This window comes from Caloenas nicobarica, chromosome 1 (assembly GCF_036013445.1).
Source record: "Caloenas nicobarica isolate bCalNic1 chromosome 1, bCalNic1.hap1, whole genome shotgun sequence".
In the NCBI taxonomy this organism is placed as follows: domain Eukaryota; kingdom Metazoa; phylum Chordata; class Aves; order Columbiformes; family Columbidae; genus Caloenas; species Caloenas nicobarica.
Window position 1 is genome coordinate 185808083 of NC_088245.1, and position 14847 is coordinate 185822929.

The window sequence follows — 14847 nt, forward strand, 5'->3', positions numbered from 1 at the left end:
TTTCTGTATTCCTCCCATGATACCTATCTTTGCTTCTACCCTCTGTATGCTTCCTTTTCATGTTTGAGTTTGGCTTGGAGCTCTTTTGTTCATCTCTCCTGACCTCAGACAGTGGTCCCAGGCGCACCCTGCAACCTGGGACTTGGAAGGCTGCATCAGCCACCTGAAGCTCAGTTTGTGTGGAAGCCTCTGCCCTCGCAGGTATGGCTGCTCCCAGGTCTACTGGGGAAACTGAAATTAAACATACAAATGTTTTGTATAACTTAAGATGATGTATCTGACCACAGGAAAGCAGAGCAGATTTCAAGGGGAGACCATAAAACTGCACTCTAATCTCCTGAGCTTTATACCATCCTGGTGACAAGGGCATCGTTCCTTTCAGGTTGAAAAGTTCTACCCAACACTGTCATGTAATAGCAAGGCTACAAGGAAAAGACGGGCCACTAGGAATGAAAAGACAGATGCAGAAAATCATAAGGTGAAAGGCTTTGAGAAAGCTGTTTGTATTTGAAAATCTCAGCATTAGATAATTTCTAAAAATATTTAAATAAAATAATTCATTTATGCAAATGCATTAACCCAGGAAGAGCGAAAACCAAAAAAACCCAAACATCCAGTATGCAGATTTCCTTTACAATAAAAATTCTTCTAGGAAGTATATTCAACATATGACAAGATGGGAAAAAAGCATCTCACAATTTATATTCAAGGGCATCACATTTTAGAACAATGTCTTAGCCATTATCACTTATAAATGATTCACAAAGAAATTAAATACGATATTCCATAAAAGAATAATCTAATTTACAGTTTAAATGTAAGGCTTCACCATGACATCTCTCACCGTTCACCCAGCTCTTTGCACACCCAAGTTGAGTGATCCGTACTTACTCTCCTACCACAGTAACACAGCAAGGTGGTCCTCAAAAACACAGGCAGTGTTCAGGTTTACTTTTTCAGTTCAACAAAAAAGTATGACTAGAAAGTGTCCTATTATTTGTCACAATAAAAGCAAATGAAAAGCTAGGAGAAACAGATGTTATTTTGAGGGAACAGATTAAATTACACCTTGCAAAAAAAGCCCAAAACATATCTAGCTGCTAGTTATGTCATCGTATTATTAGTTATTGTGCACAACTGGGACACCGCAACTCCAAATCACAGACTAGAAACACAGTGCTTCCTTTAAACGAAGTACATAACCTCCATGTGAAAAAAGCTGGGAAAAAAAATCGTGAGAACTATCCATCTCCATAGCTATCATATGCATAAGAACTATCGGCTTTACAGAGTGACAGTTTATTCAAAATACTGAATGTAATACTGATGTCAATAATATCCCTTAGTCTCCTTATGCATCAAGTACAAATCGGAGAAAAAACGTGCCCCCAAACACTCATTTTCAACGACAAAACATTGCCAGAAATCCCATATTTGCAACACAGTTATCTGGTGTTGCAGTTAACATATTAATTCTGCAAACAACAGTCACAAGTACTTACTAAAAATACAGATATGTTTCCTAAAAGTTACATGAAGCTTTATTTAAGATGACAATGCTTTTGTAACAATGCAGGGTGCAAATTTTCAGTATGAAGACATTCAGAAGATTTGCTGCTCGAAGAGGATCTTTTCAAACCCTGGTGGAGGTGTATGATAAAATTCACTGAACTGACAATCCAGAATGGCACTGTCATCAACTGCAGAAGAGAACCAAACAGAAGGAATTAGAGAAGGAACACTTAGAGTTTGATCCTCTGTTACACCACCTTACTAGATCATATACTATGCTCAAACCATGGAGAATATTCTCCAATACATCCATGACATAGATACAATTAAAAGAAACTTCAATGCATTTGCCAAAGCCCTACACACATACCCAAGGAGAGTAAATCACGTCTCTTCTGCTATTTACTTTAATCAGTAATGGTCTTTGGTGAAGTCAATCAGAATGCTACCTCTGATTTCACTGGGAGCGTTACAAGCACTGCCAGCCAAAGTTGGGATTTCTCCCTCCTAGGCTCAGTTAAAACTCCTATTAGAATATTTGTACAGTTCTGTAGCACTTACGCAAAAGTGCCTGAGGTACAGCTGCTGAGGGAAAAGATCTTCAAGTTCAATTTCTGTTTCACATGCTCAGACTGGACACTATGTTTTCCTCCTCTATCATGTTTCTTCTAAAAACGTACCTGTAGTTCTAGTCTGAATTATGGATAGGGCAAATGTGTAAGAAACTCTCTTTTCTACGGTCAAATCCTTTCCCATGACTAGAGGAAGTTCACATTAAATTAAGGACATTTACATTAAAGTTTATACCAAGTAAGTACCATGCAAAAGCAATTTACAGGCTTCAGTCATATATGTATAAAACATCATAATTATCAGGAAATTATGTCCACTTGTGGAAAATAATAGTAAGAACCTGGCGACAAAAGGTCATTGCATTCCCCAGGCCCAGAACTGCTTCAGCTGGAGAAAAAGACAATTTACAGCAGGCTAGCGTGCCACCAAATGCTTTCTGAAAGCAACCTGCATTCTCCACTCTATGTAACACGATTTCCAAAATGCGCGGAAGATGCAACATTCAATTATCACACAATTATCTGTTCCCGCTGCCTGCCAAGCCTTTGCACATTTTAGCAGCGCCATCACGTGGCTTGAGGACACATCACAAAATGACCATATAAAACAATTTCCACCCTCACAGCTCAGAAAGATAGCATTTGTCAGCTACATTTTATAGACTTCAAAGGCTCTACAACACATCTAGAATGTTTTCTTCCTGTTCATAAATTCAGTGTTACAAATGTATCAAGATACATATGGGAACGTGCCAGAAGTTCATTAGGAACCAGCCAAGAAATGAAAAAATTATCCACATCACATAGCTAAAGGTACCTCAGCGAAAACTGTTTTGGAAGATGAAGCTCGCACAGGAATAAAGATAAACTGGAGATGGCTGTAGGTGTGCAACAAGCAGTTATCACTTGCTCGAAGTTACAAGGCAACCCAGAGCGCAGCGCTGATTACGCACTGAGCCAGGGGACGGGCTGCCCATCCCATGAGATGTGAAACAGAGTTCTGACTACCCAGGAACTACAAAACCACCGCCAAGTTCTGGAAGAGCAAATTGTTAACACATGTCTTGGCTAAATTCCAGCTTCCATAATTCATAAATTCCTTCTTAAACTGCCTGTGCAGGGATTAATTAGATATGGTACTTGTTTCTTGTTCAAAACTGCTGTGTTGTATTGATGGCTGCTGGCAGAACAGCCACAATTCACTCACAGAATCACAGAATCACAGAATGTTAGGGATTGGAAGGGACCTCGAAAGATCATCTAGTCCAATCCCCCTGCCAGGGCAGGAACACCTAGGTGAGGTTACACAGGAAGGCGTCCAGGCGGGTTTTGAATGTCTCCAGAGAAGGAGACTCCACAACCTCCCTGGGCAGCCTGTTCCAGTGTTCCGTCACCCTCACTGAGAAGTTTCTTCTCAAATTTAAGTGGAACCTCTTGTGTTCCAGCTTGAACCCATTACCCCTTGTCTTACTGTTGGTTGTCACCGAGAAGAGCCTGGCTCCATCCTCGTGACACCCACCCTTTATATATTTATAAACATTGATGAGGTCACCCCTCAGTCTCCTCTTCTCCAAGCTAAAGAGACCCAGCTCCCTCAGCCTTTCCTCACAAGGGAGATGCTCCACTCCCTTCATCATCTTTGTGGCCCTGCACTGGACTCTCTCCAGCAGTTCCCTGTCCTTCTTGAACTGAGGGGCCCAGAACTGGACATAATATTCCAGATGAGGTCTCACCAGGGCAGAGTAGAGGGGAAGGAGAACCTCTCTCGACCTACTAACCACCCCCCTTCTTATACACCCCAGGATGCCATTGGCCTTCTTGGCCACAAGGGCACAGTGCTGGCTCATGGTCATCCTGCTGTCCACCAGGACCCCCAGGTCCCTTTCCCCTACACTGCTCTCTAATAGGTCATTCCCCAAACCTGTACTGGAACCTGGGGTTGTTCCTGCCCAGATGCAAGACTCTACATTTTCCCTTGTTATATTTCATTAAATTTTTCCCCGCCCAGCTCTCTAGCCTGTCCAGATCTCGCTGGATGGCAGCACAGCCCTCTGGCGTGTCAGCCACTCCTCCCAGCTTGGTGTCATCAGCAAACTTGCTGATAGTACACTCAATTCCCTCATCCAAGTCATTGATGAATATATTGAATAGTATTGGTCCCAGAACTGACCCTTGAGGCACTCCACTAGATACAGGCCTCCAACCAGACTCCGCCCCATTGACCACGACTCTCTGGCTTCTCTCCTTCAGCCAGTTTGCAGTCCACCTCACTACCCGATCATCCAGTCCACACTTCCTCAGTTTTGCCGTGAGGATGCTGTGGGAGATGGTGTCAAATGCTTTGCTGAAGTCAAGGTAGACCACATCCACTGCTCTGCCATCGTCAATCCACCTTGTTACGTCTTCATAAAAGGCTATGAGGTTGGTCAAACACGACTTCCCCTTGGTGAAGCCATGTTGACTGTCCCTGATGACCCTCTTATCCTTGATATGTCTTAAGATGGCACCAAGGATAAGGTGTTCCATCACTTTCCCAGGGATGGAGGTGAGGCTGACCGGTCTATAGTTGCCCGGGTCCTCCTTCTTGCCCTTTTTGAAGACCGGAGTGACATTTGCTTTCCTCCAGTCCTCAGGCACCTCTCCCGTTTCCCAAGACTTGGCAAAGATGATGGAGAGCGGTCCAGCAATGACTTCAGCCAGCTCCCTCAGCACCCGTGGGTGCATCCCATCTGGACCCGTGGATTTATGGATGTCCAGATTGCTTAACTGGTCCCTAACCCAGTCCTCATCAACTGAGGCAGACTCCTCCATTGCCCTGCCTTCCTCTGGGGCCTCAGGGGTACGGGGCTCCTCAGGACAGCCTCCGGCAGAGTAGACAGAGACAAAGAAGGCATTCAGTAATTCTGCCTTCTCTGTATCTTCTGTCACCAGGGCACCCACCCCATTCATCAGTGGGCCTACATTGCCTCTGGTGTTAGTTTTATCTGCCATGTATTTGAAGAAGCTCTTCCTGTTGTCCTTGACCCCTCTCGCCAGGTTTAACTCTAAGGAGGCCTTAGCTTTCCTAGTTGCCTCCCTACATCCTCTGACAACAGCCTTATATTCTTCCCAAGTGGCCAGCCCCTCCTTCCATGATTTATAAACCCTCCTCTTCCACTTGAGTTTGCCCAGCAGTTCCCTGTTTAACCACGCAGGTCTCCTGGCTCCCCTCCTTGACTTCCTGCACGTCGGGATGCTCTGATCTTGAGCTTGGTAGAAGCAGTCCCTGAATGTTAACCAACTATCTTGGGCCCCTTTACCTTCAAGCAGCCTTGCCCAATTGTTGGATTTCAGAACTGGGCATCTATTTGGTAAAGCAGCAAAGAGCTGTACCATGATACAGCAAGCAGGTGTACTAGTACTGCATTAAAGTTATTATTTCCAAAAGAAAACACAAACAGCAATTCAGTATCTATTCATATTTAACACTGGATGCATGTATGGAGTATATGAAATTAATAGCCATAAATACCAAGTTTCAGAGATAAACCAGATTAGTCCTCAAGTCTACATTAGTTTGTTGGTTTTTTTTTTTTTCATTTGCTTCACAGTTTATCTGGCAGTTTTTAGACCAAGTGCAGAAACTCCCCAGCTTGTTGCAAGTAGACACTGTAAGTAGTCAGTAAGTGGTGGTATTTTTTCTAGGTAGTAAGCAGCATTAAACATGAGGTGAAAACATACTTTTGTATTTTCATGCAATTTATTGTTGTAGTTGCCAAAAAGAAATTATTGATGTGTGTTCCATCTAAGTGAGAAGAAGAATGCACAGCTTACAAGACAGACTTGGTATAAAAATAGTGTCCGTACGTGTGAAACAGTTTGAAAACCTCTGACTTACCATAGACCACTGGATAGACAGTCCCTCGGATTCCTGAAGCTGGACAATGCATGTTCTTCCCATTTAAATATACATTTAATTCTACATGGTCATACGTAATGCCCTACGAAGTACAGAAAATTAAGCAAAAAAAGCATCAACAAGTTTATATGTATAAGACTGCTACTTAATTTAGCTTTCTTAGCCACAGGCAAATTTTAACACCATTATGCAAACCACAACATCCTAGAAAACCTCACTTGAAATATTCCTGCAAAGGACTAGAAGTTAATAAATGACCAGTAACATTTGTATTTTCAAATACTCAGGATTCCTTAATGCTCATTCAATTTGGATGCAGCACAGTAGCGCACACTGCATCTTACTAAGTTTACAGAACAAATTTCCAAATTATTCTTCACCATGTTCAAGTAACACAAAATTTTCAATTATTTTTAATATTAAGCAGTTTGCAGTTTTCTTGTTTATATCTCTTCATGGAAATAATAAACTTAATTCATAGCATCAGTATTTATCTGTCCATACTTCCATATGGAATTCTCTCTCGGCTCATTTACTCTGCCAGCAGCAACGGTCCCTGGGTTCATACACAATGCTATAAATAGGCTGACTACAGAGCAGAAAGGAGACACTAACGAGGTAATAAATTACTTATTGGTTAGCTAAATGATTTTTCTCACTGTTTTGGTATGGCTGAGTGTGGCAATTCGTGTTGTCATTCAGTACTTCAGGAATCTATTTTCATGACAGAATAAACTGAAATTCATGAAAACTGGGGAGTTAGCAGTAACACATCAGCTACTTTTTTGTGATTACATGAAGCTGTTCAGACTACATAGGTTGACCCAACCCTGAAACAGTCTGCAACCCTCCAAAAAAACAATTTCAGAAGGAGATTAAAAGAATAATATAGTATCTGAGGGTAAAGGATGGAAGCATCAACCTTAGCTGCCTGGGACTTCTAAATAAGAAATTTCTAACCACAGCTATACAGAGGCAAAGTTACCCAGCAAGAAAAAGTAGTGGTGAGAAATGGTCTGAATTTCACTGCATTGTTACCATGTATTTTTTAAAATAAATCTCTAACAGGACATTGAGAAAATGACAGCAGTAAACCACAACCCTTTGAACAAAGTCACTTAAAGATGTTTTTGAGAAACCTGGAATAGTAAGGCACAAAAAAATCTTCAGTTCTCCCTTTTCTCTCATTCTTAATCATTTTCTCAGTAAGCATGACTCCCTTCCCACTTAATATCTCTCTTTCCCTACAAAAGTTTGGCCAAAAATACAGTTCATCTATCACCCAGGACCTATCTCTGCTCAGCTCTGTCCTTCTAATCATTAACCAGTGAGCTACAGGATCTTGAGTTCAGCTGGGCACGGTGCGTAGCTACGTAACACATTCCAGCACATTATTTTTTCAGGAAGGTCCCATCTCAAACAACATGGGATCCTTGTGATGGGAGTTACCTGTCAGGCAGATACTACAACCAGACTTCAACAGAGCATTAGAGGCCACTTTTCAAACACCGGTAAAGTCTGCTCCTCATCCAGAAACGTATCAATGCTGGGAATGAAGGCCACTGACATCCAGGCTGCTCATCGGTTCAAACACAACAGGAGTTTGAATCAGCACTTTCCAAACTGGGAGATGCAGAATGAACAATTTGACTGAAACCATCAGTCTGACCACAGAGCTGTAAATAAGAGAAATCTGGGAACAGCTGGGGAAATAAGAAGCCTTAAGAAACTCACCACCACATCGCCCTCCTGAGGAAGGCTGTTTGCTGGTAGTCTATTTTTCTCCTCATTGTTATAGTAGAGAGCTCCATCATTCCTCATCACCAGGCTATGGACATCTCGACCAAGTGGAATTTGATTCAAGTTTGCTTTCTGGGTTGCCACTCCGATACCCCAAATCCCTAAAACGTGACATTAACATGGTAAGAAAAAATATTATTTGGAAGACTACCTGACTGAAGCAGGACAGCATAAAGAATGTGTTTTTAACTAGCGCCACGGTGATACTACCAGTAAATCTCTCTTGGAAACACCAGGGCTGTTGTGGGTTAGCCCCAGTAGGCAGCTAAGCACCGGTCAGCCACTCACTCAATCACTTCCCTCCACAGCCCACAGTGGGACAGAGGAAGAGGAAAAGAAGAATAAAACCAAGCGGAAGAAAGAAAACAAAACAAAGCAAAGTGATGCAATGGCAATCACTCACTACTTCTCACGGGTAGGGTGCCCAGTCAATTCCTGAGCAAAAGATGGGTAGCCTCCCTAAAGCCCCTCCTCTCCCTTTTGTTGCTGAGCATGACATTATGTGGCACGGAATATCTCTTTGGTTAGTTCAGGTCATCTGCCTGGTTGTGTCCCCTCCCAACCTCTTGCACACCCCGAGTCGTATTCAGTGGAGGGGCAGAGTGAGAAACAGAGAAGGCCCCGATGCTGTGTGAACACTGCTCAGCAACAGCTAAAACATTAGTTTGTTATTAGTATTGTTTTCCTCACAAATCTAAAACACAGCGCCATAGGAGCTGTTATGAAGAAAATTAATTCCATCCCAGATGGACCAAATACAAGCAGTCACAAGAGACTAAAGATAAACAGCATGTACCCTGAAAAAGAAGGATTCAGAGAATTGCAACCACTTAGCTTAACTTTTATTCCCAGAAAAATATTGAAGACAAACTCTGAGACTGTAGAAGGATGTAAAAAACAGATCCAACTAGCATGGATTTGTGAACAACACAATTTCCTTTTCAACTGGTTAGACTAGTCTCAGAGAAAAAGAAATTGTAAATATGACAGATCTTGATTTAGTAATGTTTCTGAAGTTCATACAACATTGAAACAGTCAAATTATGAAAACATGGTCTAGACAGTTACAATATGAATACACAACTGGTTAGAAAACTGTATTCCAGGACTATTCATCAGTAGCACCCTGTCAAATCAAAAAAGATGACCCAAGTGGGGTTTGAGGTTTTGCATTGAATGCACAAGGTCAGATCCTGTTCTGTATTCACATCAGCAACTTGGATAATGTTACAATGTGCTTATTAAATGTGCTGCCAATACCAACTGACAAGACTGCAAGCTCTTCAGAGGCCCCTCAAGTTTTAAATGATCCTGACAAATTGGTTAAGAGGTCTGAAATAAAGAAAATGCATTTGCTTTGTCTGAATTACGAAGAACAGCGGGTAAGCAGGAATAGCAAGTGGCATAAATGCAACTGTGGCTTGGAAACCAGTTCACAGGGAGTTATCACAGACCACATGCTGAACGTGAGTCTGTGCCCTACTGTTGTGAAAAGCTTCTGGATGTATGGTACATATAAAGTAGACATACTGTATGTACAGATGAAGGACATCTCCTGCCACTGTAACTGGAGCAGACTATCCATTTTAAGCATCAAACCTCACGACAAATTAGGTCAATTAGAGATATTCTAGAAGAAACAAAACTGATGAGAAGTGTAAAAACATCATCGATATCTATATCATCTACCCTCTGTACTCGGCACTGGTGAGGCTGCACCTTGAATCCTGTGTTCAGTTTTGGGCCTCTCAGTACAGGAAAGCCATTGAGGGGCTGAAGCAAGTTCAGAGGAGGGTGACGAAGCTGGTGAAGGGTCTGGAGCACAATTTTGATGAGGAGCAGCTGAGGGAACTGGGGCTGTTCAGCCTGGAGAAAAGGAGGCTGAGGGGAGACCTGATCGCTGTCTACAACTACCTGAAAGGAGGGTGTAGCATGGAGGGTGTTGGTCTCTTCTCCCAAGTAACAAGTGATAGGACAAGGGGAACTGGCCTCAAGTTGTGCCAGGAGAGGTTTAGATTGGATATTAGGAAAAACTTCTCCACAGAAGGTGTTGTCAGGCATTGGAACAGGCTGCCCAGGGAAGTGGCTGAGTCACCATCCCTGGAGGTGTTTAAAAGATGCGCAGATGAGGTTCTCAGGGACGTAGCTTAGTGACAGTGTTAGGTCAGTGGTTGGACTAGATGATCTTAAAGGTTTTTTCAACGAAAATGGTTCTATGATTCTACACGGAGACAATGAAAAAAACCCCCCACCTTTGGACTGTTTAATCTACAGAAGACTAAAATGAGGCGATGATAGAAGAAAATAAGTTTCAAAAGACAAAATTACAGAACAATTTATTCTATGACTTATATGCCTAGAATGAAAAGGACAAGAGTGTGAACAAGATTCTGATTAGACTTCAGAAAACTTTTCAATAGTCAGGGTGACTCCACAGACGATCCCTAATAGATTGCATAGGGACATTTCAGAGAATCGAAGTTTTAAGTGAAGTGATCTACAATTCTCCTTTCTTGGGGCACAGGAATAGAGGAGACACAGCTCATAGGGACCAGGAGAGTTTATTTCCTGTGTTTCTCAAGTATAAGAAGCTGGATACTGTATCTGTGTGAATAATGACCATATATGAACAACACCTGCCGTGGATTCTTCCTCCAACAGAAAGTATATTAAAATTGCCATGTTAAGACTGATCTGGGGTTTACATGCAGTTTAAAACTAAACAAATGGTTTGACTGCAAGGTGTTTTGGACAGAAATGTGTTCCCGCTGCCTGCACTCCAATCCAACTGAATATAAACGACCCTTACCCAGAAAGCGCCGGGTTCAAGCTCCAGCTGGTATCATAAGGCCTGTCTCTGGACTAAAACTTCCCTTCTTCCCTCCCCCTACACACTTAGGGAAAGAACAGCTTCATTTTTACAGTGTCTATTGTTTTTAAAAATACAGGCTGATTTTTAATGTTAGAATACAGGCAAGCCTGGAGTGCACTCTGTACTAGTGAAGCTGACTGTATTAGTAAAAGCATAATGCTTCCAAGTTTCATTCACTTTCAGCTGCCTTGCATCAGATCTGTGCAAAACAAATACAGAAACAGGGTGCTGAAAGGCTCCTCTTGATAAGGCAGTGTTGGAGTAAGTGCTGCACGTTTGATTCAAAGAGCAAAATGTAGCACACAGAGTGTTACCCTTGCCCAGGCAAACTAAGTGCATGTTAAAAGCAAATCAAGATAGACAAATATCTACAAATATTGCTGGATAAACTGCACTATTTTAAAAATTACTTCATAGCTACAGTGTTTTACATGGCCATAAGCACTTATTTACCAAAAAACATTTCCAAATTACGCTGAAAAACATGCATAAAACAGCGTACAAAAGAATATGGTGTTTTAGTATTTGCACTCCTTTAGCAATATACTTACCATCCTTTTCAATATTTCAGAGCCACAATGAAAAAAAAAAACAACAAAATTTCCTTTTACACAATGACAACTTATAAAACTCTCCAATGTTCACAAGTTCAAGGATGCAACTAGAAAGATGCATGTGCTCAGTATTTGAGATATGACCTCCAGCAGGCAATCTGACATACCTTCCAAGTTTAAAGTTGTACATTTTTGCTGACTAACCTGTGGACTGGATTTTGAACTCAAAATAGCTCTTGTTCTGATGCAAAGGTGCATTGGCTAAGCAGCCTCCTGTGCCACATATTCTTCTGCCATTTTTAACAATAACAACATCCGTTCCTGCAAGAAGAAAAAAACCCACAAAACTTCAAAACATTTTTAGAAGTCTGGAAGCAGCCCTTAAAACCCCTAAACACTGAGAACAGTTTTTGTTCTTTCTGCCCCAAGTAAGAGCTTAATTAATCTCTGAGAATTATGATGATGGACGATGCTTTGAAGTAAGAAAAGGAAGGCTGTTTACAGGCTAGTTCATCTTTCAACCAGGGTTTATTTATTTAAAATCTATATGCTGCTCTAATTTCGCCTCTTGTGTTTTACGGCACCATGCTGATTACAACCTTTGCTCAGCCACTTCAGAAGCATAACTTACAATTTAGTCAGAAAGGGTTCACTGTAAGACCAAAGCCCTGTATCCTGGTCTTTATACACTGCAGAAAAAAAATTCTGCAAGGAAAAGGCAAGGCACATTGGGTAGAAATGTTGGGTGGAATTGCAAGGTGTTTAATTATTCTCTGAAAAAAACCTTTCATTAGAATCATGCCTGCCAATACACAAAGAAAAAAATCCTCTGCTAAGTTTTTGTTCTCCAGTGAAAGACTTCATCTTAGGCGCTCCTGTCATGGTCAAGAACATGGGAGACAGTCAAGGTCCACTGATACAACTGAATAAAACCAGACTAATCATTGCACTTGAGCACTGGACCCTGGATCATTCACACTGCTCTCCTCCTGGTCCTTTCCCTGGCACTGCTGCAGCTGACCCAGATCACTTCTCAACAAAGCCCGGGCACGGTTTTGTGGATGCTCATCCTAAGGGTGATGCTCACAGAGGGGTACGGACAAGACGCCGTATGGCTTAGCTCCTTCTGTGTCTTCACCACCATAATATTAGGGAAAAATTCTTCATGGAGAGGGTGGGGGTGGTGAAGCAGTGGAACAGGCTGTCCAGGGAAGTGGTGGAGTCACCATCCCTGGAGGTGTTTAAAAGACGTATAGACAAGGTTCTTAGGGACATGATTTAGTGCTATAGTTAGGTTAACAGTTGGACTGGATGATCCTGAGGGTCTCTTCCAACCAGAATGATCCTACGGTTCTAACTCGTCCCCTCTGCTCTAAGCCCCCATCCCTTGCCCAACCTGACCCAGACCTTCAGTCCCCAAGGGCAGCCTCCACCTCCCACATACCCCTCTGAGACTGAGGCATCTCCCCAAATACTCATTCTGCTGATGAGCTCCAACTGAATTTAAATCAAAGTGAGATTTTTTTTTGCTGAAAACTGCCAAATCCATCTAACAAAGCGCCCCAAAGCGACTTGCCCAGCACCTCTCAGTGAGAGGATGAACTTCAAGGGCTGGCACACATCCCCCCTGGGGCCGGTACGGTCGCACTGTATTAAAGGGCGACAAAGCTGGTGAGGGGCCTGGAGCACAAGTCTGATGAGGAGCGGCTGAGGGAACTGGGGCTGTTCAGCCTGGAGAAAAGGAGGCTGAGGGGAGACCTGATCACTGTCTACAACTACCTGAAAGGAGGTTGGGGCATGGAGGGTGTTGGTCTCTTCTCCCAAGCAGCAAGTGATAGGATGAGAGGAAATGGCCTCAAGTTGCACCAGGGGAGGTTTAGATTGGATATTAGGAAAAACTTCTCCACAGAAAGCATTGTCAGGCATTGGAACAGGCTGCCCAGGGAAGTGGTGGAGTCACCATCCCTGGAGGGGTTTGAAAGGCCTTTAGGTGAGGGACATGGTTTAGTGCTAGAGCTAGGATAATGGTTGGACGCGATGACCCTGAGGGTCTCTTCCAAGTTAAATGATTCTATGATAAAACAACCAGACAGCCCTACCAGCTCCGCCGGGGACACCCAACCCCGGCCCCCCGGCCCCTCCCGTCTCACCTCCTGCCGCGCCCCGGGGCCGGGCCTGCGGCCTCCCTGCCGGGCAGCGGCCCGCTCCCCGCTCCCTGCGGGCGGAGAGCCGGGCCCGCCCCGCTTACCCATGCGCTGCGTGTCGAGATGCACCGCCGGCATCTCCTTCAGCGGGATGTGGCCGGCGCCGCCGCCCCTGCACCAGGAGAAGCAGCAGAACACGGAGGCGGCCATGACTGGCCGAGCCCCGCCGCGCCGCGGAGACGCAACGGCGGCCAGAAGGGCAGGGGAGGGGCGGAGCCTCCGCAGCGCCCCCTGGCGGGCGGGAGGTGGCGGCGAGTGCGGGTGTAAAGGACAATTCATATATAGATTCATGTAGAAGAGAGAACGCTGCTGATGCTAGGCAGATGGTTGGTATCAGGTCAACGAACCCCACAGTGCTGGGCTGTGTGGGAAGGGACTCCTTCGTGGAAATTTACAGAATCACAGAATGTCAGGGATTGGAAGGGACCTCAAAAGATCATCCAGTCCAGTCCCCCCGCCGGAGCAGGAACACCCAGATGAGGTTACACAGGAAGGCGTCCAGGCGGGTTTTGAATGTCTCCAGAGAAGGAGACTCCACAACCTCCCTGGGCAGCCTGTTCCAGTGCTCTGGCACCCTCACCTCACCGTGAAGAAGTTTCTTCTCATATTTAAGTGGAACCTCCTGTGTTCCAGTTTGAACCCGTTACCCCTTGTCCTATCATTGGTTGTCACCGAGAAGAGCCTGGCTCCATCCTCATGACACTCACCCTTTATATATTTATAAACATTAACGAGGTCACCCCTCAGTCTCCTCTTCTCCAAGCTAAAGAGCCCCAGCTCCCTCAGCCTTTCCTCATAAGGGAGATGCTCCACTCCCTTCATCATCTTTGTGGCCCTGCGCTGGACTCTCTCCAGCTGTTCCCTGTCCTTCTTGAACTGAGGGGCCCAGAACTGGACACAATATTCCAGATGAGGTCTCACCAGGGCAGAGTAGAGAGGGAGGAGAACCTCTCTCAACCTACTAACCACCTCCCTTCTAATACACCCCAGGTACCATTGGCCTTCTTGGCCACAAGGGCACAGTACTGGCCACTTATTCCTGGCTCCAAGTAACAAGAACCACATTTATCTCTTTTTTTTTTTTTTAAATTTCTTGGAAAAGTCAGAAGAGACAGGACTCCCTAAAGCAAAAGGTTCACTCTGGTGGGGTCCGGCCGCCTGTCCCACCCAGGGTCTCTCCACCCACCTCCATGGTGTTTGCTCCCTATGAATTGCCCTTTCTCCTCGTCTTCCAGACCTGTCTGGCTGGTGAGCCTTAACTCTGAACTTTTTGAGTCCTGTTTCCTTCTAAAGTACTTTCTCATCTGTTTGAAAGCTTTGGTAGAGTGTTTTTCCTGGTTTACTCGCGACCAGTTGAACTCAACTGCAGAGACTGCTGCAGTGAAAAGCCAGCACGCTATCGTGTCACTTAACACCTTTTTTGCAAAGCACACTT

The 14847-nt window shown here is 44.0% G+C and overlaps 1 protein-coding gene across 1 annotated transcript; it reads right to left on the bottom strand.

Moving 5' to 3' along the window:
* Nucleotides 1–520: 520 nt before the first annotated feature.
* On the bottom strand, nt 521–13590 carry SPRYD7 (SPRY domain containing 7). The gene is made up of 5 exons (XM_065651144.1): nt 13457–13590; nt 11413–11529; nt 7717–7883; nt 5962–6064; nt 521–1700 (listed from the first exon to the last, which is right to left on the bottom strand). Exons 1-5 carry the CDS (start codon nt 13560–13562, stop codon nt 1603–1605), a joined length of 591 nt encoding a protein of 196 aa, XP_065507216.1. The 5' UTR covers nt 13563–13590; the 3' UTR covers nt 521–1602.
* Nucleotides 13591–14847: the final 1257 nt, after the last annotated feature.

Bases quoted from the DNA above. Each gene is read 5' to 3' on its own strand.
- SPRYD7 (XM_065651144.1), bottom strand. From the start codon at position 13,562: ATGGCCGCCTCCGTGTTCTGCTGCTTCTCCTGGTGCAGGGGCGGCGGC. The intron at 7,884-11,412 runs GTTAGTCAGCAA...GTCACGTTTTAG, and splicing joins GTTCAAAATCCAGTCCACAG to GGATTTGGGGTATCGGAGTG. The intron at 6,065-7,716 runs GTGAGTTTCTTA...TGTACTTCGTAG, and splicing joins CTCAGGAGGGCGATGTGGTG to GGCATTACGTATGACCATGT.